Source organism: Lactuca sativa, chromosome 2, assembly GCF_002870075.4.
Source record: "Lactuca sativa cultivar Salinas chromosome 2, Lsat_Salinas_v11, whole genome shotgun sequence".
NCBI classification, from domain to species: Eukaryota; Viridiplantae; Streptophyta; class Magnoliopsida; order Asterales; family Asteraceae; genus Lactuca; species Lactuca sativa.
The window spans coordinates 186,189,012-186,213,952 of record NC_056624.2 but is presented as its reverse complement, the minus strand read 5'-3'; the positions used below and the strand labels follow the sequence as shown (position 1 = coordinate 186,213,952).

The window sequence follows — 24,941 nt, the reverse complement described above, 5'->3', positions numbered from 1 at the left end:
TTGATACCCTTTTTTTTTACACAAGAAAACCCACTCACACATTGTATCCTATTAAACATTAAGTTTTCTACCTCATTAATGGTTGATACCCTTCTCTTTTACACAAGAAAACCCACTCACACCATTGTATCCTATTAAACATTAAGCGAGTCCAGATCCAGTAAATCAGCGTCGTCGTGGAGGATGGTGACGCCTTCGTGGAATATGAATGAAATGTCGTCGTCGTAAAATTTAAAGACGGCAAGGGTTAACGAGAAATCAAATTAGCGTGTTCATACACCTGGTTCACTTCCTTCCAGTTTGTCCGATCAATCTCATAGCCCCATTTCGGAGGTTAGTTCCATCTTTAATTCGGAACAATAATTGAAACTCGCTACCATTATATCAAATAATTTTTTCATTTGGGTCGATTTTCAGCTTAATTTCTTGTTCGTTATTACCTGATTTTGAAAATTGTATGAAACTATCAATTTCAGAACGATGTTATCACGATTGAGATGTGTTTGAGGTTGAATGGTGGTGTTGCTCAACAGCTGGATTATTCACACAGTGTTCTTTAGACAACAAGATCAAGAAAAAAACTGCTATCTTTTAGGGGTTTTGTAAAAGAAGAACACTGAGCTTTAACCTGAGTCATTTCTGAATGAATGAAACAAGCATTTATTTGTTTATCCATGTTAATTTTTGCTATTAGATTTTATCTTAAACCAAATTTTAAGTTTTTTAAATTTAGATATCATGTTCAAGTTTTTTAAATTTAGATATCATGTTCAAGATTGGGATTCAGGGGAGAAAAAATTAGAAAGAATAGGAAAGATGGTAGGTGGAGAGAGAGAAAAAAAAATCAGGGTGGACCCGTCTTTCTATTTTTCTTTTCTTTTGCTTTTTTTTAATTATAAAACAATTAAAACAAATAAAGAAAATGTGAAAAATAAATAATAAGGGCAAAATAGTCCTTTAAAATTTTCAAGGACCAAAACCAAAAGAATTTTTTGATTTTGGACCTTCCATGCAAGTTGATAACTTTTTGGACCCTATCCAAAGTTTTTTGCAAACCACAAGGACCAATATTGCAGTTTTGTCATAAATATATAGTACCCACTTTCCATATCGATGAAGATGATTCCAAAAATAGTAATTGGTCTAGTTATATGACATTTAATATAAAAACTAAAATTGTATGTATTTATTAGAATAAATACAAAGTCATCTCCAAATGTATTGAATTCTAATTCATTGAACTTCTATGAGTTCAATGGATTAATGAAAATGTATTGGATTACAAAGCAATCTCCAAATGTATTAGATTCTAATTTACTGACGAGTTCAATGAATTAATGGAAATGTATTGAATTCTAATTCATTGAAGTTATATGAGTTCAATCGATTAATGGATCCACACATATCGAGTTCAATGGATAAATGGATGGAGACTATATAATTTTACTTATTAAATTTTATATCCTATTAAACTATATACAATTTAATAGATTGCTATATCATTTATCATTTTTTTACTTATAATTATTTTTAAAATTAAATATTAATTACAGTTAAAATTAACATTAATTATAAATTATAAATTTAAAATAAAAAAACTAATTTTAATATACATATATATATATATATATATATATATATATATATATATATATATATATATATATATATATATATATAGGGCTAAGTTCAAATGTTCTTGACATCTATTGTGTGCCCGTATGCACAAATCTGGACCAACGGATGGAATAGAATCAATGATCTTGATCTGAGGGTCTATGATATTAAAATAGGGTAACAAATACCATATAATCACATAAATTTCACCATAAGGGTATTTTGGTCAATTAACCTATATTAAAAAAGGAAATTTCCAGATTTTAAGGGATAATTAATACCCTTATTTATAAAAATCTGAATTTTTTAAATTTAATTAAAATATAATTTTTAATAATATCCGATTTCATTCTGTTAGAATGACATAAAAATCAACCATAAACTAGTAAATATATTTTTGATTTTATTCTTGCAGAATATGATTATATTCAATATTTATATATATTAACATGCTTAAAATATTATAGAACATATTATCAACACTAACATTTTATAAAGAATACATGTCTTCTTGCACTAATAATATATCAAACAATTACATTGTATGATTGTGATACAAAGAACATTCTTGAATAATAACAAAATTCTGAAAGAATAACAAGTGTAATTCTTTAAAACATAACAAGATTCTTAAAATGTGAGTGTGATCAATCTTTGATTCATTCTTCAAGCATTTCCCATCATGTCTTCAAACCATTCTTCAATCAATTCCTATAAAAAAATGCAACAAAAACTAAGAATGGTTAAAAAAAATATCGTATTCTTTAAGAATGACTTTACTGAACATGTTCATTCTGTGGAAAAATATCATAGCAAATCTATTACAAAAAAGGCAAACACAAATTCTAAAAGAATCATTAACTCTAAAGTGCAATTACCATTACTGCACTACCATTATTCTGACTGAATATATATATGCCATTTTAAATTTTGGCAGAATGCATACAATATTTTAAATTGGCAATGTGGGTTGTAATTATGATAGAATATAGCAAACATTAAAAAAATGTAACTTGTTCTAATAGAATGTAATCTTCAAAGTATAAATTTTGATAGAATGTAGTAAACATTAAAAAAAAATGTAATTTACTCTAACAGAATGTAATCTTCAAATCAAATATATTCTAACAGCATGTTATTTTACTTATCCTATCTTGCAATGTTTTTTTCCCTGTCTTGACAAATAAACTAATTGACATATAAAAAATTAACCAAAAACATAATCGGAAGACATGAATAAAAAAATACCTAGATTTCACCGGAGAAGAAGAATCAGCGACCACCACCACATCCTCTCCACCTCCTGACCTGCTTCGATCGGAGCAACAACCCCACCCCGCTGCTTCTCCTTTTGTTCTTCGGTCTAGTCACTCATCGGAGATCGATACCTCCTCCCCTCGCTTTCTTTCTCTTTTGTTCCCATCGATCAAGGCCTATGAAGATTCGACTTCATCGTGGATTTCTTTGCCCCATCGGAACCCCTCCTGCCCTCTGATGCCCTCTGATCAAACCTCTAGCACATCTCCCCTTCTACAGTAGCCCAAAACCTCCGAAACCCCGCTGAATAGCAGGGACCAATGCTGGGAAAACGAGAGGGAGGATAAATCGTTGTATACGTGATCGACTAGGGTTTTTTTTCAACAGATTTTGACTACATCCCATATTTAAAGGAATAATAAAAAACATATTAATTATCTACCATATTTAAATATGTCAAGATTACTATAATACCCTTAAATGATTTATTTAATAATTAATTATTTCCTGAATTCTTATTGGTGCACACAGTCACACAATAGTTGTCAAAAACATTTGAACTTATCTCTCTCTCTCTCTCTCTCTCTCTATATATATATATATATATATATATATATATATATATATTAAAATTAGTTTTTTATTTTAAATTTTAAATTTATAATTAATTGTAATTTTAACTGTAATTTTTAATATTTATTTTTAAAAATAATTATAAGTAAAAAAAACGATATATATATATATATGTGTGTGTGTGTGTGTGTGTGTATGTGTGTGTGTGACAGAGGAAAAAGAGTATAGTTTCAATCGGATTAAATCCTGATTATATATATATATATATATATATATATATATATATATATATATATACAGAGAGAGAGAGAGAGATCTCCTGGAGCCTGACAGACCCAAGTTGCGATGACGCACCTGATGACGACTGTATTCACGACGGTAATATTTGAGATTCACGACGTGAATCCAAAAATATTGCCCTATAAATAGAAATCAAAGGGTAGCCGACCATGATTGCTAATTCCTTCACTCTCTCACTCCCGATACCCTCTCTAGCCCTGTGGAAGCACCCCCGAAGCCCCGGTATCATCCTGACACCCGAAGCAAGTCCCGACGCTCCGAAGATCCTGAGAAGAAAAGAGTTTCCACCCTTAGAGGTTCCCATGTGGAAATGGGAACAAATCACTATGAATTTCATCATCAATTGTCGCGGGCGGACAAGGGTTTTGATGTGATTTGGTTTATTGTTGATCGGTTGAGCAAGAGTGCCCACTTTCTTGTCATTTGGGAAAGTTCTTCAGCCAAGAAGTTGGTCGACGTGTATGTTCGCGAGATTGTCGCTCGACACGGTCTACCGGTCTCTATTGTATATGATCACGATGTATGGTTTGCTTCTCGATTTTGGTAGAAGTTTCATGAGGAGTTGGGTACAAGACTGCTTTTCAGCACTGCTTATCACGCTCAGACTGATGAAGAGAGTGAGCGGACCATCCAGATGCTCGATGATATTTTGAAGGATTATGTTATCGATTTCGGTGGGATTTGGGACTCCTACCTTCCCCTATCTGAGTTTTCTCACAACAATAACTATCATTCTAGCATTGGTGCACCACCTTTATAGCTTCTCTATGGAAGGAAGTTTCGTACACCAATTTTTCGGGGATAGGTCGGCTACATGGTCATGGTTAGGACCAAGGTGGTCCTTCAGATTACGAAGTTTATCCAACAGATTTGGAAGAGATTACTGACATCCAAGAGTCGATATAAGAGTTATGCCGATGGACGACGATTCGGGATAGATTTCCAGGTCGGGGATATGGTTTTACTAAAGGTATCACCCTGGAAGGGTGTCATACGCTTCAGGAAAAGAGGCAAGTTGGGGCCCCGATTTATTGGACCGTTCCGAGTAGTGGCCATGATAGGCAAGGTAGACTATCAAATGGATCTTCCTGAGAAGCTTAGTCAAATTCACAACACCTTCCATATTTCTCAGCTTCGGAAGTATGCGGTTGATGATTTCGTGGTGGTTCACATGAACGAAATTTAGGTCGATGAGTGACTGAATTATGTAGTGTGACATCCCCATTTTCACGGCCAGAAAAGACCGATTTTGTTTATGCTTCATAAAAATCAGAGTACCTCTTTTAATAAAAATGTTGCGGAATTTGTTCCCAATAAAACATGATAAATACGTTATCAAAGCATTTCCGAAGAAAAGTATTTTTAATTCGTTTTAAAACATTTGGGATGTCATCGTCAATACATAAACATAAACATAAACATAAACATAAACATAAACATAAACAGAACTTACATTTATTTACACTAGTGATCTACATCTCTTTAATCTCTCAGTGTAATGTGACTTCATATCAACACTTGTGATATAAATAAACTGAGTGGGTCACGTTGGGAAACCTGGTGAGTACCTAGGGTTTTCAACCCACAATAATATAATTGTTATGTTTAAGCAATCAAACAATCAACCCAATTACCCATCCCCATTATCTTCTTTACTCTTAAGGATCTATCCTAAGAGTCATTTATCCCGCATTCGTTCATTCTGAAGTCCTTTGCTTCCAGATTTATAGGACTGACACTAAATCCATAGCTGCCAATGCTCGTTCATAAAGCACTAATTCCATAGCTGCTGGGTACTAAATCCATAGCTACCAATGTTTATCTAATAGGTACTAAGTTCATAGCTACCAATTCCTAACATGTACTAAGTCCATAGCTACCAGTGTTTGTCTAATAGGCACTAAGTCCATAATTGCCGATGTTTATTAGGCACTAAGTCTACAGCTGCCAATGTTTACTCACGTCATCTTTTATCTCTCATCATTCATCTCCCCATGTCATACCCAACATATTCGTATATATAAAATACGTATACAGTTTAAATCATTTAAAACATGTATAAATCGTTCATCCAGCATAGACAACAAGTATTCAGATAATATGCACACATAGCACATAGTTTATATAAAATACTTCATATCTATGTGTAAGATGAAAGTAACTATGCACTCACATGAAAGGTGGTGACTCAGCACTCGGACAACGCTTCGATACTTTCAAAACAATTTTCCTTCGATAAAACCTAGTATCAATACCACTAGGGTTTAGTCTGACGATAACCGCGATAAATTAATAGTCTGACTATTATTACTATTATATAAGCGTTAAACGATACTTATATAACTCATAATAATAGCCCAAATAATTATTTTAAGGACCTAATAACATTAATATAATTATTTGAAAGTTATATTAAAAATTGCGTAAGCGTAACTCACTTACAGTGGATTCTAAAAAAAACCGGGCTTTGCTCGGAGCAGCGTTTCCGAAACTGAAAGACCCTTTTTCTCGGGACTCCGGGAGCCTCGGGGCTTCCTTTGGGAGCTAGGGAGTTTACCTAGGGTTTTGGGAGGATTAGGACACTTAGAGAGAGAAAGTAATCTAGAGAGAGAGTGGAAAATGTGCAAGAAAGTTGGCAGCCTTCGTTGCCTTTTATAGTGCGAGCCTTCGGTCTACGTTGGGCGTACCGAAGGTGGTACGCGGCGTGTTCGTCGGATAAGATTGCCAGGTGGTGTCCTCCGGGTGGTGCGACGTGGCGAAGTCTCGGACCGCACAAGAGCGAGATACGTTGGGCGTACTTGGTTTCAGACGCGGGGCGTAATGCGAAGGTGGTGTGTCACTCATCCGAAGCGGGTATCGAGTCAGCGATGAAGGGTCTAGATTGTGCCACGTCATCGATCGAGCAACAAACTTCGCAAATTCGAGTCTAAACTTTAAAAATTCGTATCTTTCGCATACGAGCTCCGTTTTTGACGTTCTTTATATCCATGCGAAGGCGGGAATGTAATCTATAACTTTCGTTTAGACTCCGTTGGCTAATTTTGACTTTATTTTAAAATTTACATTATTAACAGGCCGGGACAGGATTGGTCTGTTAAATTCTCATAACTTCTTCATCTGACACCCGTTTTCGCCCATCTTTTTCTCGTTACGCTACTCTTAACGAGATCTTCGATTCTCGTTTAGTTTGTGTTGGCTAAAAACCACTCGATCTAATATTCGAATTTCGGGCTGTACACTGCTAATCCGAAACTTCAAAAAATCATAACTTCCTCATACGAAGTCAGATTTGGGCGTTCTTTTTATGGACGCTCTTCGTTTAACGTTTTCTACGACTTTTGTTTAGATCGATAAGTATAAATCTCGCTCTATCGTAAATTCACTATTTACGTTTCCCGGTATCATGCCGGTTCCGCCGCGAAACTTCGACGGGTCATAACTTCTTCGTTATAACTCGGATTCCGGCGGTCTTTATATGTACGGAAACCTTGTAACATATACTAAAACTTGGTTAAGATTATTTATTCTAAATAATATTTTTCCGAAAAGTCATTTTCGACACTTATTGCCTCTAATTTGACTAGTCCGGATCTACGGGCGTTACAAGTAGAGAGGTTGGTGACTATTTTGGATAGGAAGACGAAAGCCTTGCACAACAAGGTGGTACCTTTAGTAAAGGTCCAGTAGCAGCATCAAAAGGGTTTCGAGTAGACATGAGAACGCGAGGTGGAGATATGTGAGCACTAACCAGATTTCTTTGCAATGTCGGACTTCGAGGACGAAGTTTGATTCAAGTGGGGGAGAATTGTAACACCCGATTTGTGTAGGTAATTTCCTTCCCTTTGATCTTAAATTTTAAGTGTTGAATACGTGTCTACGTAGGGCGAAGATAGCCTCTACACGTTGCGTAGCGGGAACTTGGAGGCAAAGTCTTTAATGAACTACACGGGGCATAAATCTTGAGTACGTAGGGCATATGTGGCCATAGCCCAAACCCTAATTCTGGGGCTTTGAGCCCTATTTAAGGACCTTAACCTTCATGAAACCCTTCCATTACGTATCCCTTGAAACCCTAACCCCATTTTGGTGCATTGTGAGCTTAAAGAGTGTTTTTGGGTGCTTTTGAAGAAAGAATAAGTTTGTGGAGTTTCTTAGAAGCTTGAATAAACTTTGGATCTGGAAGTTCTTCTCCCTAATTAATCTCTTGATGGTATAAAGTATGTACCTTTATGCATCTTTTGATAGATCTAGCTTAAATGTTGAATTTATGCCATTTTGTCCCATTATTTTGGTCCATTTGAGTATGAACGACTCTAGACCTTGTAGAGTGCATTTCCAGAAGTATTTAAGGGTATTAAGTCACAAAAATGGTTTTTTGGCCTTATCCAACCATACATGCAGGAGTTTGAGATCCTTAGAATTTGTTATAAGATTAGGGTTTGTTATTGAGCCTTGATAAGCCATGTAAGTGCATAAAGTTTGGAACTTTACCACTTAGGACATTTATTTAGACCATATCTAAAAGTTGGACATGATGCCTTTATATATTAAGCATTTAATGGAATGTTTGGCTTCAGCGTGAGTATGCATGACGTGCATATGTGTACGTAACACGTAGCTCTATGTTATCCCATAAAAGCCAAGGGATGTTGTAACACCCGTAGATTCGGGCTAGTCAATTTAGAGGCAATAAGTGTCAAAAATGACATTTCGGCAAAATATTATTTAGAATAAAGATGTAAAATATGTCACAAGGTTTCCGTACATATAAATAACGCCGAAATCCGAGTTATAACGAAGAAGTTATGGCCCGTCGAAGTTTTACGGCAAAACCGACACGATACCGGGAAGCGTAAATAGTGAATTTACGATAGAGTGAGATTTAACCTTAGCGACCTAAACAAAAGTCGTAGAAAACGTTAAACCGAGAGCGTTCATAAAAAGAACGCCCAAATATGACTTCGTATGAGTAAATTATGATTTTTCGAAGTTTCGGCTCAACAGTGTACAGCCTGAAATTCGAATAGTAGATAGAGCGGTTTTTATGCAACACAACCTAAACGAGAATCGAAGATCTCATTAAGAGTAGCACAACGAGAAAAAGATGGGCGGAAGCGGATGTCAGATGAAGAAGTTATGAGAATTTAACGGACCAATCCTGTCCCGACATGTTAATAATGTAAAATTTAAAATAAAGTCAAAATTAGCCGACAAAGTCTAAACGAAAGTTTTAGAGTACGTTCCCGCCTTCGCGTGGATATAAAGAACATAAAAAACGGAGCTTGTACGCGAAAGTTACGAATTTTTAAAGATTTTAGTCGAATTTGCGAAGCCTGGTGAGGAGCTGGTGACGTAGCAGCACCTGGGCCACCCATCGCTGATGAAGAAAGGCGCTTCGGATCACGCCACGTAACCCTCACTATTACGCCCCGTGTCCGAGGTTGGTACGCCCAACGTACCTTCGCTTCTTATCCATCCGATGCAGGTGCGAGCTAGCTGGTGCGAGGCTAGCAAGCTTATCCGAAGCTACGCGCAGCGTAAGTCCGAAGTCCAATGCCTATAAATAGGTTGCGAAGGGTTCCGAGTTTTTCACACCAATTCTCTTTCTCTCTCTAATTTCTTTCTCTATCTAGCCTTTTTTTGAGCCCCCTAAACCCTAGGTAAAACCCCTAGCTCCCGAAGGAAGCCCTGAGGCTCCCGGAGTCCCGAGAAAAAGGGTCTTTCGGTTTCGAAAACGCTGCTCCGAGCAAAGCCCGGTTTTCTTTAGAATCCGCTGTAAGTGAGCTACGCTTACGCAATTTTTAATATAGCTTTCAAATAATTATAGTAATGTTATTAGGTCCTTAAAATAATTATTTGGGCTATTATTATTATGAGTTATATAAGTATTGTTTAATGCTTATATAATAGTAATAATAGTCAGACTATTAATTTGTCGCGGTTATCGTTAGACTAAACCCTAGTGGTATTGATACTAGGTTTTATCGAAGGAAAATTTGTTTTGAGAGTATCAAAGCACTGTCCGAGTGCTGAGTCACCACCTTTCAGGTGAGTGCATGGTCCCTTTCATCTTACACATAGATATGAAGTATTTTATATAAACTACATGCTATGTGTGCATATTATCTGAATACCTGTTGTCTATGCTAGATGAACGATTTTATACACGTTTTAAATGATTTAAAACTGTATATGTATTTTATATCTACGAAAATGTTGGGGTAAAAAATGGGTAGATGTAATAGATGAAATATAAGTTGGACGATGAGTTGAGAGGTGTTATAGACCACGAGGTGAGGGTGAGAGGTGAACGATGTGAGAAGCCTTTTCCCAAACGATGGCCCTATCATTCAGCAGAGTATGGATGACAACCACGGACTATTCTAGACAGTCCAGTGGAACACTAGTAGGCTCGCAACCTGTAAGTGTTGTGAACGATGTGTTCACTCGATGTACTCTAAACCTTGGTGATCATGCAGAGTTGGTGCCAAAACCCTGGCGACTATGCAAACTTAGTGCTTGTTGTATAAATCCTGACGACTATGCAGACTTAGTGCGTAAACCCCGGTAACGATGGACTTCGTACCGATTCCTTAGGATGATCCTTAGGAATGTATGAACGAGGAATGGTTGATTCTTAGGGTAGATCCTTAAGAGTAAAGAAGATAACGGGGATGGGTAATTGGGTTGATTGTTTGAACATAATAATTATATTATTGTGGGTTGAAAACCCTATGTACTCACCAGGTTTCCCAACCTGACCCACTCAGTTTATTTACATCACAAATGTTGATATAAAGTCACATTACACTGAGAGATTAAAAAGACGTAGATCACTATTGTAAATAAATGTAAGTTTGGTTTATGCATATGTTTCTGTATTAACGATGACATCCCAAACGTTTAAAATGAATAAAATACGTTTATTCGAAAATGTTTTGATAACGTATCTATCGTGTTTTTCTGGGAACAAATTCCGCAACATTTTTATGAAAAGAAGTACTCTGATTTTTACAAAGCATAAACAAAATCGGTATTTTCTGGCCGAGAAAATGGGGATGTCACAGATGCTCTACGTAAGGCATAGAGCTGGTATGCAAGGCGTACTCGGTCTGAATGTTGATCTTTGACTTTTTGACCATTGACTGTTGACTTTGACCAAGTTTGACTTTAGGTCATCTGGGGGAATTTGAATAGTCGATTGAGATTGGGTCCTTGTTTATTGTATAGGTGACATGTAGAGACAGTGTTTGGAGCAGTGATCAGTTCAATAATCTTTTAGATCGTGAGGTGAGTTTTCCTCACTGTACTCGTGGGTCGAAGGAACCAATTCCGGCCCACTAGGTTATGTATCCTGGTATATAGGATGATGCTATATTGGTTATATGTTAGACTGGTAGATATGTATGATAATATGTATTCACTGGTAATATGTTAGACTGGTATATCTATATGATTACATGTAATTGTTGGATTATGGTTATAGTTGTATATGTCGACATGTTATTGTGTTGTGGGGTTGAGGCGGTTCTGCTTTGTATTAAAGACCAAGATAGCTGGGCGATCCAACTGATACTGTAGGACCAAGGGATTGGTCCAACTTATGTTGTAGGCTGGGAGCGGTCCAACTGGTAGCTGAAGGCTTAGTGACGGTCCAACCTAGTATTATAGGGCTGGTTGCATGCATTATATTATGTTATTTTGTGTTGTATTTTGGGGGAACTCACTAAACTTTGACTTACAGTTTGATTTTAAGGTTTCAGGTACATCAGAAGACAGGAGCAAGTCGATGACGTTATTGTAGCATCCATAAAACTTTTGAAAAATCTAAACTTTTAAATTAAAGTAAAAAGCCACAATTGTTTACAAATAGTTTTCAAAACGAGTTCAATATCAGATAATCCCAAAATCATGAAACAAAACATGAGTAACTCATAACCTTAGAAGTCCAATCTACGTGAAAATTTGCAACCAACATTACAAAGTAGGAGGGTCGAAATATTAAATTTGCCAAATTCTAAATCAACAGCGTTCATATTGCAAAGTACGAGGGTTTGAGTTGTTAAATTTTTACCATAGCCTTTTCTTCTTTTCCTATCTGTAAAACCTTTCCTGCGTCCTGGAGAGAGAAACTACAGAATTTACGGAGAGAGAGAGAGAGAGAGAGAGAGAGAGAGAGAGAGGGGGGGGGAGGGAGAAGATGATACACACAGACAATCACGTATACGTACACAAGTAAAACGTAAGCTCCGCCATTAATTAGACGAACCGAAGCTCGGGACGCTATAATATATTATTTCCACACAAATAATCGTAACCCTAATAAGGGAAATCGTTAGACTGAGGTTAGTTTCTTATGTTCTTATAAAATCTTGTTGTATTTGTACAATTGTTAGGGCATATCATATATGATTGTTGATTGATTTGGAACTCTATGCGATCTATTGATTTGATCCTATTGATGAAATTGCTGCATAAGATACTATGTAGTTCATTTTGTATTGTCTGTATAGGATCACTCAGCATCTCCTAGACTGCAAAAATTGAATGTAGATTGTGCTAAGAGTTATATTTTAGATAGATGATGTCTATAGAGTGTTGCGGCACAGCAGTTGGGGGTCAATTTCCTCGAGAACCAGTCTACAGTTTCCAATTTCATGTTTAACGTTGGGGAAATAAACTTGTAGATAGTGAAGAAGAAACTGAAAGTTCTCATATTCGGTTCATGTTCATTTTTCCATTAAGAGTGTTGTTCTATCTATCATCCTCCCTCTACGCATTTAATTACCATTTTTTGTATTCTGAATGTATGTTCCAGCCATCATTGATGGGTAATAATTGCTGCTATAGCTAACAATAGATGCTTCTAGGGATTTGGAGAACTTTTGCTAGTCTCAATTCTTAATATTAATAGTATCTGATGACTGATGCAGTCTTTCAGAAGAAGCAAATAACATTGTTATTTTGAATTTTATCTTTTCTGAGCATATCAATTAAAGTAAAACATAAAGGTAAAGGTTTTAATGCCACTTACAGGAGACATCCTTTCTGAGAATATTTCAGGTTGATCCAGTGGGTTCATTGGCTCCACTAGTAACTGTTACATCTTCTCAACCATAAAATAACCAATCAGAAGCACTCAATGGAGCTTAAAGTTCCAGCCCATGAACCAGGTCGCTCACCTTCTGTATCCGAAAGCAATCCTAATGAGAAAGAAATCAGTGATGATGATGATGATGATCGCAACCATAAGCATCGTAGAAGAGATGATGCAAGGTCTCAGTCACTGGAAAGAGATTCCATGGAACAAGTATTTACTAATAAGCCATACAGAAGAGGAAACAAACCTTTTGAAAATGGGCATATTTACAGGGAACAAGGTTCCCATTCCAATGACACATGGAAAAATTACAATTTCAACCCTATGGACAAAAGACGACAAGGACCTTTGGATTTGAACCAAAGAATTAGGGATCCTGGCCCAATGAGGGGTAGAGGAAACTGGAATCAACATGATCCAAGATTCAACTCTGTTGATATTGCTTCTAGAATAGCTCAACAAGGATCTGTACCCCCTGGTATGTTTGGTGGAAGGGGTTTACCAAGTGTTTCAAATGCATATGGTCCATCTTGGAGTGCATTTGGTTTGGTTCCAGGTATACCAAATGGTGGTATTGATACACTACATACCCTTGGTTTACAAGGAACATATAGAGCCATTAATCCCTCCATGAACATGGGAATGGGACTGCCACGTCAGCGTTGTAGAGACTTTGAAGAACAGGGTTTTTGCCTAAGAGGTGATATGTGCCCAATGGAACATGGTGTCAATCGTATTGTTGTTGAAGACGTTCAGGTATGATACTATGACATGTTCTTTATTCAAACTCATCTGATAGCACACTATTATATTGCCTTTACATTTATCTGAAACTGCTGTTATTTTACAACTTGCAGAGCCTTTCACAGTTTAATCTCCCTGTATCGCTTCAAAATGCAAATCTGCCCGGAGCACCATCTGGGGCAGGATCTTTACCTGCCCCTGGTGCCCCAACCACCTCATTCAAAGCTTCACGTGGCAAGACTAGGAAAAGTGGAGTTAGTGGCAATGCTAATAATGCACATGAGTTAAATGATGCATTAATTGATCCTTCTCCAAGTGTTGGAGCTGACTTTTATGATCCAGATCAGCCTCTATGGGGTAACGATTCTCAAACATCACCTGCATTACAATCAATAAATCAATCCAATGTGAAGGAAAACAGGCCTTTGTTGGATCCTGGCCCATCTGGGTCTGATGAACATATGGTATCCAAGATTACAAGTACAAAAAACAAAGAAACCAAAGAGAATATAATCTCAAAACCAATCCCTTCAAATTTTGAGACAATTGAAAAACAGGATCCATCAAATAGTGGTCAAGCTGTTCACCTCCATAAACGAAACGACATAAATGGGAAAAGTGTCAGAAAGCCTACACAGAAAGCACAACGAACAGTATTTGTGAGTGGCATACCCCTCCAACAAAACAAAAGGGAATCCCTATTTTCACATTTTCATAAATTTGGGGAAGTTATCGATATCCACATTCCTATAAACACGGATCGTGCTTTTGTCCAGTTTTCCAAAGGAGAAGAAGCAGAAGCTGCTTTAACAGCACCTGATGCTGTGATGGGTAATCGGTTCATTAGGTTATTTTGGGCTAATCGTGATAATGTTCCTCCTATTAATGGGTATAATAATAGTAATGTTCCAATACCTCCACGTGGCCCACCAGTTTCATCAACATCACATAATGGAACATCTGCTCCTTCTTCTGATCTCCCAAAGCCCGTGATCATCAACACCCCAAAAGTCCCTCCACCTTCACAAAAGAAGCTGGAGAATTTAGAGGTTTTGAAAGAGGAGCTTCGCAAAAAGCAAGAAATGCTTGATCGGAAAAGGAATGACTTTAGGCGCAAGTTAGACAAACTTGCGAAACAAGTAAACACTTATTTTATCTTGCTATGCAATATTGCAATATGCGTTAGCTTATGAAGCGATGTGTATATATAATCTAAATGGTAACATGGTTATTTTGTTGTTTTCAGGCTACAGGTGTAAAAGGGGAGACGGAAGGTGAACAGGTGGCGAAAAGACAGAAACTTGGAAGTGTAGCTGATAATTCTGAAAAAGCTGCAACTTCAAGTTCCATTGATCCTGAAAAAGCAATCGATAATGGTAGCAAATCTATGGAGTCTGGTGTTCAACAAAGTTGTAAATCAAGTAATGCAATTGCAATGCAAGAAACACCGGTTTTGAAACCATCATTACGACCATTGATGCCGATTAATCCATCGGTTGTCACGAATCGGTTCAAACTGGACAATCGTCCCACTGCTTTTAAGATTGTTTCAACTCTACCAAATGATCTTGCCAATGTAAGTTTTTTTTATATAATAATATAAAATAGAAGGTTAATAAATAAAAGACATTTTGTTTATGGTTTGGTTTGTTTGTTTAGGTTGCAGCTTTGAAGGAACATTTTTCTCAATTTGGTGATTTGTCGAAGGTGGAGTTGGATGATGTTGTAGGGCCCAGTGATGGTGGAAATAACGATAATGGAAGAGCTCGTGTGTATTTCACGACACGACATTCAGCTGAGAAGGCGTATTTGAGTGGTAAAAGCTGGAATGGTCATAACTTGCAGTTTTCATGGATGAAATCTAGCAGCAGCAACCAGAGTCCCTTATCCACTTCCAAAGGAAATTCAGATGCTGAAAAACCTGGAGATGGGGAGTCTGAAAAAATGGAGATTGATAAAGAATCAGATGAAAGTAAAAATAAAGAGTAAAGCTTTTGTTCTGAGTCTAAGGGCATGATAATAGTCAGAGTTGTACAGCCAGCTAAATGGTACGTCAAGTCTATCTTAATGAAATATATAATTATATATATAACCAATTGTTCCAATTCTGATTAATTGTGTCCACCTATGTATTTCAAAACTCAAAACACTTATGGTTATTATTATTATTATTATGATTCATTTAAAGTAAATTTGAATACATGAGATTGAGAAGGTGTATGTATTATGACTATTATGTATGGTTGTTTATATTGTTGTTGCCCTTTTTGACATTTTTTCAGTTGAATACCCCCTGTTTCCTATGCCGGAGCACCATAATCTTGGGTGGAAGCCACATGGATTTTCAGAGGTCCGGCTATTCTTTTTGTTGTTGAAACTGGGACATTTTTTTTTTTTTTTTTAATTATTATTTCTTTTTGAATTTGTTTTGTACTTGAAGCTTTTGAGGGTCCTACTTTGTTTGTAATAGATGGACTTGAGGGTATTCATATTTCTTTGTTTCAGGATCGACTAGTAAGTAGTAATTGGATATGAATTTTGTAACGACAATTAAGGTTCACACTCTCCAGTCTCCAGTTGCAGATATTAATTGGCACTACTTTAACGAGTCTGATGTTCATGTCTCCTTAGTTTAGTTGACCTTTTTTTTTCTTGAGTTTGACGATATTAATTGGCATGGTGAGTGGTGAGTGGCTCTTGATTGATACTTGATAAGTTGGTTTGAATGGGAATCGAATATTTGATTGGACTTAACTTGATGAAATATTGATTATCAATCGTGTTTCTAATGCTTTTTAAATAAAATTTTAATAAACTGTTTCTATGAAACAAAGATCAATAACGAATTACCAAAAATCCACCGTTGAGTTTTCTAAAAGCAGTACATATTATTTCTTTACCTACTGTTTAAGAATAGGGAGGGTCATTCATCAGAATCATTCAAGAATATGTTGGTACATATGGTTACTTTTGGTGATCAGGTTAACGATCATTCCAAAAGAGCAGATAACGTTTCGTAAGGGAGCATATTGTTTATGTAACGTACAGAGAGATAGATTAATAAATAAAGCAAAGAGAAACCATAAATACACAACAGAAACCATAAAGTAAGGAGACTAAAATGATATTACTTTGTCTTTTATTGTGATCACATCATTGATGTTAATATGTCATAATGATTACTACACAATTGAGAAGTAAGTTCAAAAATGAAGGACTTACAGCGATATTAGAAGTCACAAAAGATGTTCCTCATTTTAAAGAGTTAAAAATTCAAGTCTCGTTTAAAACATTCATGTAGTTTAGGATTAGATTAGTAGCGGTTTGGAAAAAAAAATGCTGGTATCTATTTTAAATTTAGACTGCAGCTTAGCAGCTATATATACAATACGAATTTATGTATCATCAAATAGAACAAACAATCAACAATCCGTTGTAGTCTAGTTGGTTAGGATACTCGGCTCTCACCCGAGAGACCCGGGTTCAAGTCCCGGCAACGGAATTTTTTTTTCCTTTTTCATATTTGTGTGCTCAATTTCCACCCAGTAAATCGTCAAATTCAACGTATAGAAACCGACCAATCCAAACAAATTCATATTCCATCCATAAATTGTTACAAAATAATCATATCTACTCGTTTTCTTTAACCCCATCATCATCTAATGAATAACACCAATCAATCTTTTTTCCTTAAAAAAACATATCCTTGGTCCTTGGTTTTGAACTTTTATCTCATGTATATCATCATATATATCATCCCAATTCGTTGAGGTTTGGTCTGACCTCAGGGAAGCGGTTGGTAGTCGTAGTCGGAAGAGCCACAGAACATGCCACCCCCATCGCGGAAGTAGATGGTGGTCAGCGACAGAGTAGACACAATCATCATAACACCCATCAAGGAAATCCCAGTTTGTGTCGAAAATTTGGTGTCACCGGAAAACAGTAGCAGTTGTGTTACCACCGCCCCCACCGTACCTCCGCTTCCCGTCATTCCCGATATCACCCCCATTGATCTGCACCAACAAAAACAAACACGTGTAAACTAAAAATCCAACCTTTCTTGGCAGTTATAGAGCCACGTTCCTGGTTTTCTAAATAATACTTAATAAAGAAATGAAAAGATATTAATTATACCTTTTGGAAACAAATGGTACTACTCCAAACGTAAGTCCTGACGCAGCTTGGACAAAAAACGAGAACCCACACATCACCACAATCGAACCCCACAACGAATTAACTCGACCCAACCATAAACAAAGCAACCCAGCCACCGTCTGCACCACCCACAACCCCCACAACCTCCCTTTCATCCCAAACCTCCTCCCTAACTCATCGGAAACCACCCCTCCCGTCGGCCGAGATACCCAATTCGCAAACCCAAAGCTAGCCGCTATCACCCCCGCCGTCTCCATGTTCACCCCGAATCTATCGTAGAAATACTCTGCAATTATGTTATCCATTGTCAGTTCCACTCCAAAGCAAAAACCATACGTTAAGCCTAAAACCCATCCCCTGTAATTCGTAATCCCATTCAAAAACAACCCGAATGAGTCTTTCTCCTCTTTTTTAAACTTTTTGTACTTTCCGTCCGGCAGGTCCTGACCATAAGCCAATACGAGAAGCGCCATTGTTGCTTGAAACACGGCAGGCACCACAAAAGCAAGACGCCAGCTAGCAGACTGTGTGAAATTGAAGTTTGTGTTTAATATAGAAAAGATAATCGGCATGAGTAACTGGGTGAGACCCGACCCGACGTTGGCCCACCCGGCAGCTACACCGTTGGCTAATCCAACCGTGCACCCGGAAAACATGGAGCTCATCCAGAACTGGTTAGCTACGAAGTTGGCGAGTGAGAAGCCAACGAAGAAACGAAGCAAGATGAAGGATAATGGAGAGGAGATGAAAGCGGCGGAGAGGAGGATGGGGGCCGTCACGAGGGAGAGGGTGGCGGAGGCGAGACGTGGGCCGAAGAGGTCGCAGGCGGGGCCCATGGCGAGACGGGAGATGATGGAGCCGGCGAAGGCGGCTATTCCAGCTGTGCCGACATCGGAAGGGGAGAGATGGAGGTCTTCACGGATGATGGGGAGGAGGGGAGGGATGGCGAAAGTGGAGAAGAAACAAGAGAAGAGAGAGAGCCAGGCGAGGTGGAATGCTCGCATGTGGGGGGAGGAGATAGAAAATGGCCGGAATTCGGTGGCTCTGTGGTCGGAGTCGACTGCTATGGAAAATTTTATTGTGGACTCCATGTCTGGGGAGTACGAGAATCTCAAGCCTAACACGGCTGGCGTATTTATAGTTAATTAGTTACTCAAGAAAAGAAAAAGCAAATTTCACAAAATTACCATTTTAGTCAAACGACAAAAATCGCCATGAACGTCCTCACATAAACATAAAAACTTAGCAGGGCTCAACCGAATCGTAGATAAGGTTTATAGAACTACATAAGATATACATACTTCATGAGCTTCATGAGGGTTACTATAAAATTTTAAAGTTCGATCTATTTTATTATTTATTATATATATATATTTACATATACATGTTAGGCTTATCGGTGTGGGTGCGGTTTGGAACCGCGTTTTCTGCCACGTCGACCTCGAACACCGCCTCCAGGCCACGGTTTCCTGCGGCCAAGACCGCAGTACGGCCATTGAAGACTGCATCCTCTGATTGGTTGGTCAATTTTGACCGTTTAAGGCTGAAGATTCGTGTAATTTTTTTTTGTTACCATTATTATATATATATATATATATATATATATATATATATATATATATATATATATATATATATATATATATATATATATATATATATACACACACACACACACACACACAATCTTTTCATCCATTTTTTTTTGAAAAAATATCTTCTTCCAAAAGGTCTACCAAAGAAAAAACACCAGTCAGAAACACCAACACCCTAATACCTTCGATTGATCAACCGATTTTCTCACCTCCGTTTTACCACTACGGCGGTATGCTTCCGTATTTTCCACAACAACCAGCGCAACCACTACCACAACCTGACCTGGATTTTAACCCATTTGATTTTTTTTTTTTATCTCAAACCGAACTTGTTCAACAAACACAAACACAACCAGAAACGGTCGTTTCTGATTCTGAACCGGAATTCGTTACAGAGACTCAGCCCACTCGAGCGACAACTAAAAGAAAAGAGAAGGCGGAGGCTAAATGTTGGGAACCTTTGGAAGCGTTAGTGTTGGCACAATCTTGGATTGATATTTCAGAAGATGCGACGGTTGGAAAAGACCAAAAGCATGACTGCTTTTGGATTTGCGTTTTACACAGGTTCCATAAAGGAATGAACCGTGGAGAATAGCGTTCAAAACATCAAGTGTACTCCAAATGGGGGAAGATGAACAAAGAAGTCATGTTGTTTAATGACTTGTGGAACAACATGAAACGTCAATGGAAAAGTGGAGAAAGCGATGGAGTGATTTTGAAGAAAGCGTTGAAAGTGTATCAATAAGAAAATCTGAAGGCTTTCAAGTTTCTTGAAGTTTGGAATTTTTTGAAAGATAACAGGAAATGGCTGAGTAGCAAAACATCTGACCAACATATCGATAGTGGGTCAAAACGCAACAGAACATCTGAGTCCGACCACACTACATCAGATGCTCGTGTTCAATTAGATCTGAACGAAGATGAACTTATTCCAGTTTCACCACCTTCCCGACCATTGGGAAGAGACAAATCAAAAAGCAAAGGCAAAGCCAAAGCGTCGGATTCAGATGATTTGAAAGAAAATGGGATCCGACATGAAGGGTATAAAGACATGACGCTTATGTGGCGGGGGAGGGAGTGCGGTTTCGGTGGCACTTAGACACGTAGACAAACTCCAATCACCGGTACCCTTTCATATTTTCCATCGAAAATAGAATAAAAAATAGGATAAATAATGTTTCATTTCCAACCATATTATTTTTTATTTTATTTTTTATCTCAAAAATATATTCATAGTATATTTCATTCTTCCAAATTACATAGATTGTTAAACACACTATTTCTACTAATTTAGTTTTAAAAAATATATAATATATATTTTTTTATTACAACAATATTAAATAAACAAAATTATATTTATAATACACTTATAAATAAATATTATACATGCATTTATAAAAATAAATATTATACATGTTTTTGCAAATACGTTATCGTGTTTTATGATTTTAATATGTATTTAAATTTTTATATGATTTTGATAAATAAAAATAAATTTTATATTTATGATTAATTAATATAATTTATTATATAACAAAATATTATAAATATTAAATATTATATTTAAATTAAAACTAATAGATAAAATAAACTAGAAATGTATAAATATGTAAAACGAGGGAAACCTGACAACTGAAACTTCATCATCATATTTGGAGAAATGAATAGTGTTACTCCATATATGGGGTAATAATATTCATGTAGCACCTGGTTTCTGGTATTAAAAATTTATCTAAGTATTTTGCATTTTTAGTCTTGGACTCGGCAAGTTGTAGGTCCGACTCGCCGAGTAGAGCCGGGATATGAGCACGTTTAAGGTGGCGACTCAGCGAGTCCATATTCTAGACTCGGCGAGTCCCCGCTGTCTGATGAAACCCTAATTTCAAAGGTTTGCACCCTATTTAAACCATCATATGCGCCCCCAAGCTCGCCCCCTTCACCCTCAGAGCTCTCTATATCGTCCTAGCCTCGTTCCTTGTGAGATTGAAGTGTTTTGGTGTGATTTCTTGAAGATTTTGAGAGAAAAAGGAGAGTAGATCAAGAGGAGAAGAAGGAGGCCAAGCATCTTGTTGTTATTCAGAGATTCCTTGAGGTATAACTCAGTTTCCTTCTGTTTTCATGCTAAGAGTCCCTTAGAGCTCCATTAAAGTCCCCCTTGAGCCATTTCCAAGCTTGTTTATGAATTAGGGTTTGTGATAAGTTGATTAACCTTTAGATCTAGGCATGATTGAGCTCCAGGAGGTCGGATCTACTGCCTTTTTGGAGCCATATTGCATGAAAGCCCTAGATCTACTCTTTTAGTGCATTTTGAGCCCTAAAACCTTCATTGGTGTTTATTTACACGTAAAGTTGGAAACTTTACGTGTTAATCAAGCCCCAAGAACTCAGATATATGTATGGCATGAGCTGGTTTCAAGCAAAATCGAGTATATAGTAATTGCATGTGAATGACTCGGCGAGTCGTTCATCGGACTCGACGAGTCGAGTAACGAGTCCCCGAGTTTTCCCCTTTTCGTGTTTGCTGAGTGGGGTCGTGAGTCATGGGGGGGGGGGGGGTGACTCAATGAGTCGGAAGCCAGACTCACTTATGGAGGAACTCGACGAGTTAATGCTCTGACTCGGCAAGTCCAAGGCAATCTTCTTGCCTCAAGAACAGACTCGGCGAGTTGTTCATACAACTCGACGAGTCTCAGCAGAGAATGTTCTTCGGATGAAGATGAACTCGACGAGTTGTTCATACAACTCGGCGAGTAGGATGAAGGACTTTTGGATATCAGTTTAAAAGGAAAACTCGTCGAGTCAATGCCTAACTAGACGAGTAGAGGGGGGTTTATGGTCAATCGAATGGATAGGGACTCGACGAGTTGGCGAGCCAACTCGGCGAGTCGGGTCAACTGGAAGTTGACTTTGACATTGACTTTTGGCTTGGTTAGGGGTAGATGGCCATTTTACCCCAAGGTCGGTTAGCAGTATTTGATTAAGTGTTTTGTGGGAATTATAGCCGGAGAATTTCCGGGGCAGCAGCAACATAAGGCAGTCAGTTCCCACGCAGATCAACAGCTATTTTGAGGTGAGTTACCTTCCAGTAGCGGTGGGTCTACGGCCACAATGCCGACCCACCAGTAGGGGTTGTATGCTAGATGATTGTCTCTGTGATAATCATCTAGGGTTGCTACTATTTGTGATGTGATTATGTGCTAGTATGGTATGATGCTATGTGCTAGTGACTGTAGGGGGGGATAGTCCCTAGATTACCGGTCGACAGAGCCGAAGGGGCAGTCATGCCCAACCATGCTAGATAGATTATGTGATATACGTTATGTGGTAGTAGCACGGGGTGAAATAGTCCCCAACATCTGGTCGAGAGGACCGAAGGGGAGACCAGCACCCATATATGCTAGTCAGTATCCGGTCGAGAGGACCGAAGGGGAGGCCAGCACCCAGATATGCTAGTCAGTATCCGGTCAAGAGGACCGCAGGGGTAGGTTGGGCACCCAGTTATGCCTGACAATATAAGTATGTTATGTGGTTATATGGTATGTAGTACAGTGGGGGAACTCACTAAGCTTCGTGCTTACGGTTTACAGTTTTGGTTTAAGGTACCTCTTCTTCGAAGGGGAAGGAACTGGCGTGGTAGCGGCACATCACATACATGCTTTGTATTCCGCACTATGAGATCTTCCTGGGGATTTGTATTTTGACATTATGATGTTTTATAAAATGGTTTCCAGACACGCGACATCTTTTATGAAATGATATGACCGGTGAATGGTTTATTTCTAATGTTTTGCAAAGTATATGTTTTAAAAATGAAATTTTTGGCTCGTATTTTTGGGATGTTACAATTCATATATCCAAATATGAGAGAAGAAATTGGGTAGGGTTGGAGAAGAATTGAAAAGGAAATAAAAGAAAAAAAATGACATTTGGGGGTGGGTTGGAGATGCCCTTATGTAAACAGAACCACTAATATTTTTCCATTTTCTGTTCATGGATGGGTTTGATTGTTTTTTCCTAACAAACGATAATGACAATATTCTAAAAAATGACGAGATAAGTTCCTTAGATAGTTAGATTATAGGAATATTAACAAAAAAAAAAAAATAATGAACAAACATTTACTAGGAACTAGCGGAAAAATCCGGGTTTCGTCCCGAGCCGTTTTTTGTGTTTTTTATGAAAAATGTAAAAGTTTTGACTCTAAGGACCAAAAGTATCAAAATAGCTAAAGAATTAAAGGGGTTGGTGAAAGACCACAACTTTCATATTTCTGAAAGACCCAAACTTTCATACTATTCCAACATTATTCTTAAGTTACTTCCTCAAAACATGCTACATGAATATTTATAAAACAATATTTCATATTAATAAAGTGATTACAAAAGATTGGATACAAACCGACAAAGTTTTATTACATTTTATATCTACTCAGGAATCTATTATTCATATACATACTTGAACATTAAAATACAAAGAAATAGTATTAACTATTCTAAATCTTTCAGCAGTATAAAACTGTATTGGATACTTATCACCTGCAATTGTTAAACATTGAGAGGGATAAGCGATAACGCTTAGTGAATTCAATAAATAGATACAATATAATCTTATGCCTTATATATACCAATATGACAGAAGAAAAAGGGAACAAGAACAACAATAGCATATGCGTATCATATGTCACACTTTCAATATCAACTCAAGATTTGATTCAAAGATTTACGATCAATGAGACATAACGGTTTCAATACTTGATATGCATCAATAAAGCTTTGGCCCAAATGGCACAGAAGACATATAATTTCTGATTAACATTTTGGTAGATTTCAGGCTTATAGCCCTGTCTAACCATTTGCCAATACCATAGAATAGAGGTCATTCTCTTACGGAGTCATGCTCTACATGGTCACAGGCTACATACCATTCCTATCTAACCTTCTGCCAATGCCATAGAATAGAAGTCATTCTCTTACGAGACATGTTCTACATGGCCAGAGGCTACATACCAGTACCACCGTGAATCTAAGTCTTTTCACTGATCACATGGTCAAAGGTATAACTTTGCTATTAAAAATAGCGAATAAAAATAACACGGGAAAATAACTCAGAATAATAACACTGAAAAGCACATAGCACATATAACACATAACATACAATTGTTCCTATATATTGAACTCACCTTAAAATAATCGGGGGTTAAAATAGTAATTTGAGCAGCATATTGGCTCCAAATATGACTTTATTCGTTGAAAACCGGGAGAATTAGCTAAAACCCGGGCTCTAAAAAGGTAGAGCTTCAAAACCGATAAGATAAATTTTTCGGGCTTCACGGCACTTCGAGGCGTGTTTCATGTGTTAAAATTGACACCGGGGCTTCGGGGGATGTCAAAATAGTAAAAATATTGAAAATTGGGTGAAAAATAGCAATTTCTTAAAATTACCCGAGAAGGCTCGCAAGCCTTGTATTTATAGGGCGAGGATGCGAGGGTTCGGATCCAAGGCTGGGGAGTGCGCCACTTGCGCCGACCACATCATCACTGATACCATTTGTTAGTATCGCTACTAGCCTAACAATGTTTAACATAGAAGAACAATGAGGT

At 37.4% G+C, this 24,941-nt stretch overlaps 2 protein-coding genes and 1 non-coding gene across 4 annotated transcripts; 2 read left to right on the top strand and 1 right to left on the bottom strand.

The window, feature by feature from the left end:
• Positions 1 to 11,859: 11,859 nt before the first annotated feature.
• Positions 11,860 to 16,199, top strand: LOC111876410 (zinc finger CCCH domain-containing protein 41). Of its 2 annotated transcripts, none has more exons than XM_023872930.3 (6): positions 11,860 to 12,092; positions 12,811 to 13,603; positions 13,705 to 14,730; positions 14,838 to 15,167; positions 15,251 to 15,639; positions 15,874 to 16,199. In XM_023872930.3, exons 2-5 carry the CDS (start codon positions 12,890 to 12,892, stop codon positions 15,578 to 15,580), a joined length of 2,400 nt encoding a protein of 799 aa, XP_023728698.1. In that variant the 5' UTR covers positions 11,860 to 12,092; positions 12,811 to 12,889; the 3' UTR covers positions 15,581 to 15,639; positions 15,874 to 16,199. The 2 variants fall into 2 exon arrangements, with proteins under 2 accessions (XP_023728698.1, XP_023728699.1); XM_023872931.3 differs by having other exon boundaries at positions 12,784 to 13,603.
• An 821-nt stretch (positions 16,200 to 17,020) lies between these two features.
• On the top strand, positions 17,021 to 17,093 carry TRNAE-CUC (transfer RNA glutamic acid (anticodon CUC)). The gene has a single exon. It is a non-coding gene; the product is annotated as a tRNA-Glu (tRNA).
• Positions 17,094 to 17,160: 67 nt separating this feature from the next.
• Positions 17,161 to 18,871, bottom strand: LOC111876411 (high affinity nitrate transporter 2.7). Its single transcript, XM_023872932.3, has 2 exons — positions 17,726 to 18,871; positions 17,161 to 17,604 (listed from the first exon to the last, which is right to left on the bottom strand). Exons 1-2 carry the CDS (start codon positions 18,835 to 18,837, stop codon positions 17,376 to 17,378), a joined length of 1,341 nt encoding a protein of 446 aa, XP_023728700.1. The 5' UTR covers positions 18,838 to 18,871; the 3' UTR covers positions 17,161 to 17,375.
• Positions 18,872 to 24,941: the final 6,070 nt, after the last annotated feature.

Coding starts and splice junctions, on each gene's coding strand:
- LOC111876410 (XM_023872930.3), top strand. CDS start 12,890: ATGGAGCTTAAAGTTCCAGCCCATGAACCAGGTCGCTCACCTTCTGTA. Junction 13,604..13,704: donor TTGTTGTTGAAGACGTTCAG/GTATGATACTAT, acceptor TACAACTTGCAG/AGCCTTTCACAGTTTAATCT. Junction 14,731..14,837: donor TAGACAAACTTGCGAAACAA/GTAAACACTTAT, acceptor TGTTGTTTTCAG/GCTACAGGTGTAAAAGGGGA.
- LOC111876411 (XM_023872932.3), bottom strand. CDS start 18,837: ATGGAGTCCACAATAAAATTTTCCATAGCAGTCGACTCCGACCACAGA. Junction 17,605..17,725: donor GTACCATTTGTTTCCAAAAG/GTATAATTAATA, acceptor TTGTTGGTGCAG/ATCAATGGGGGTGATATCGG.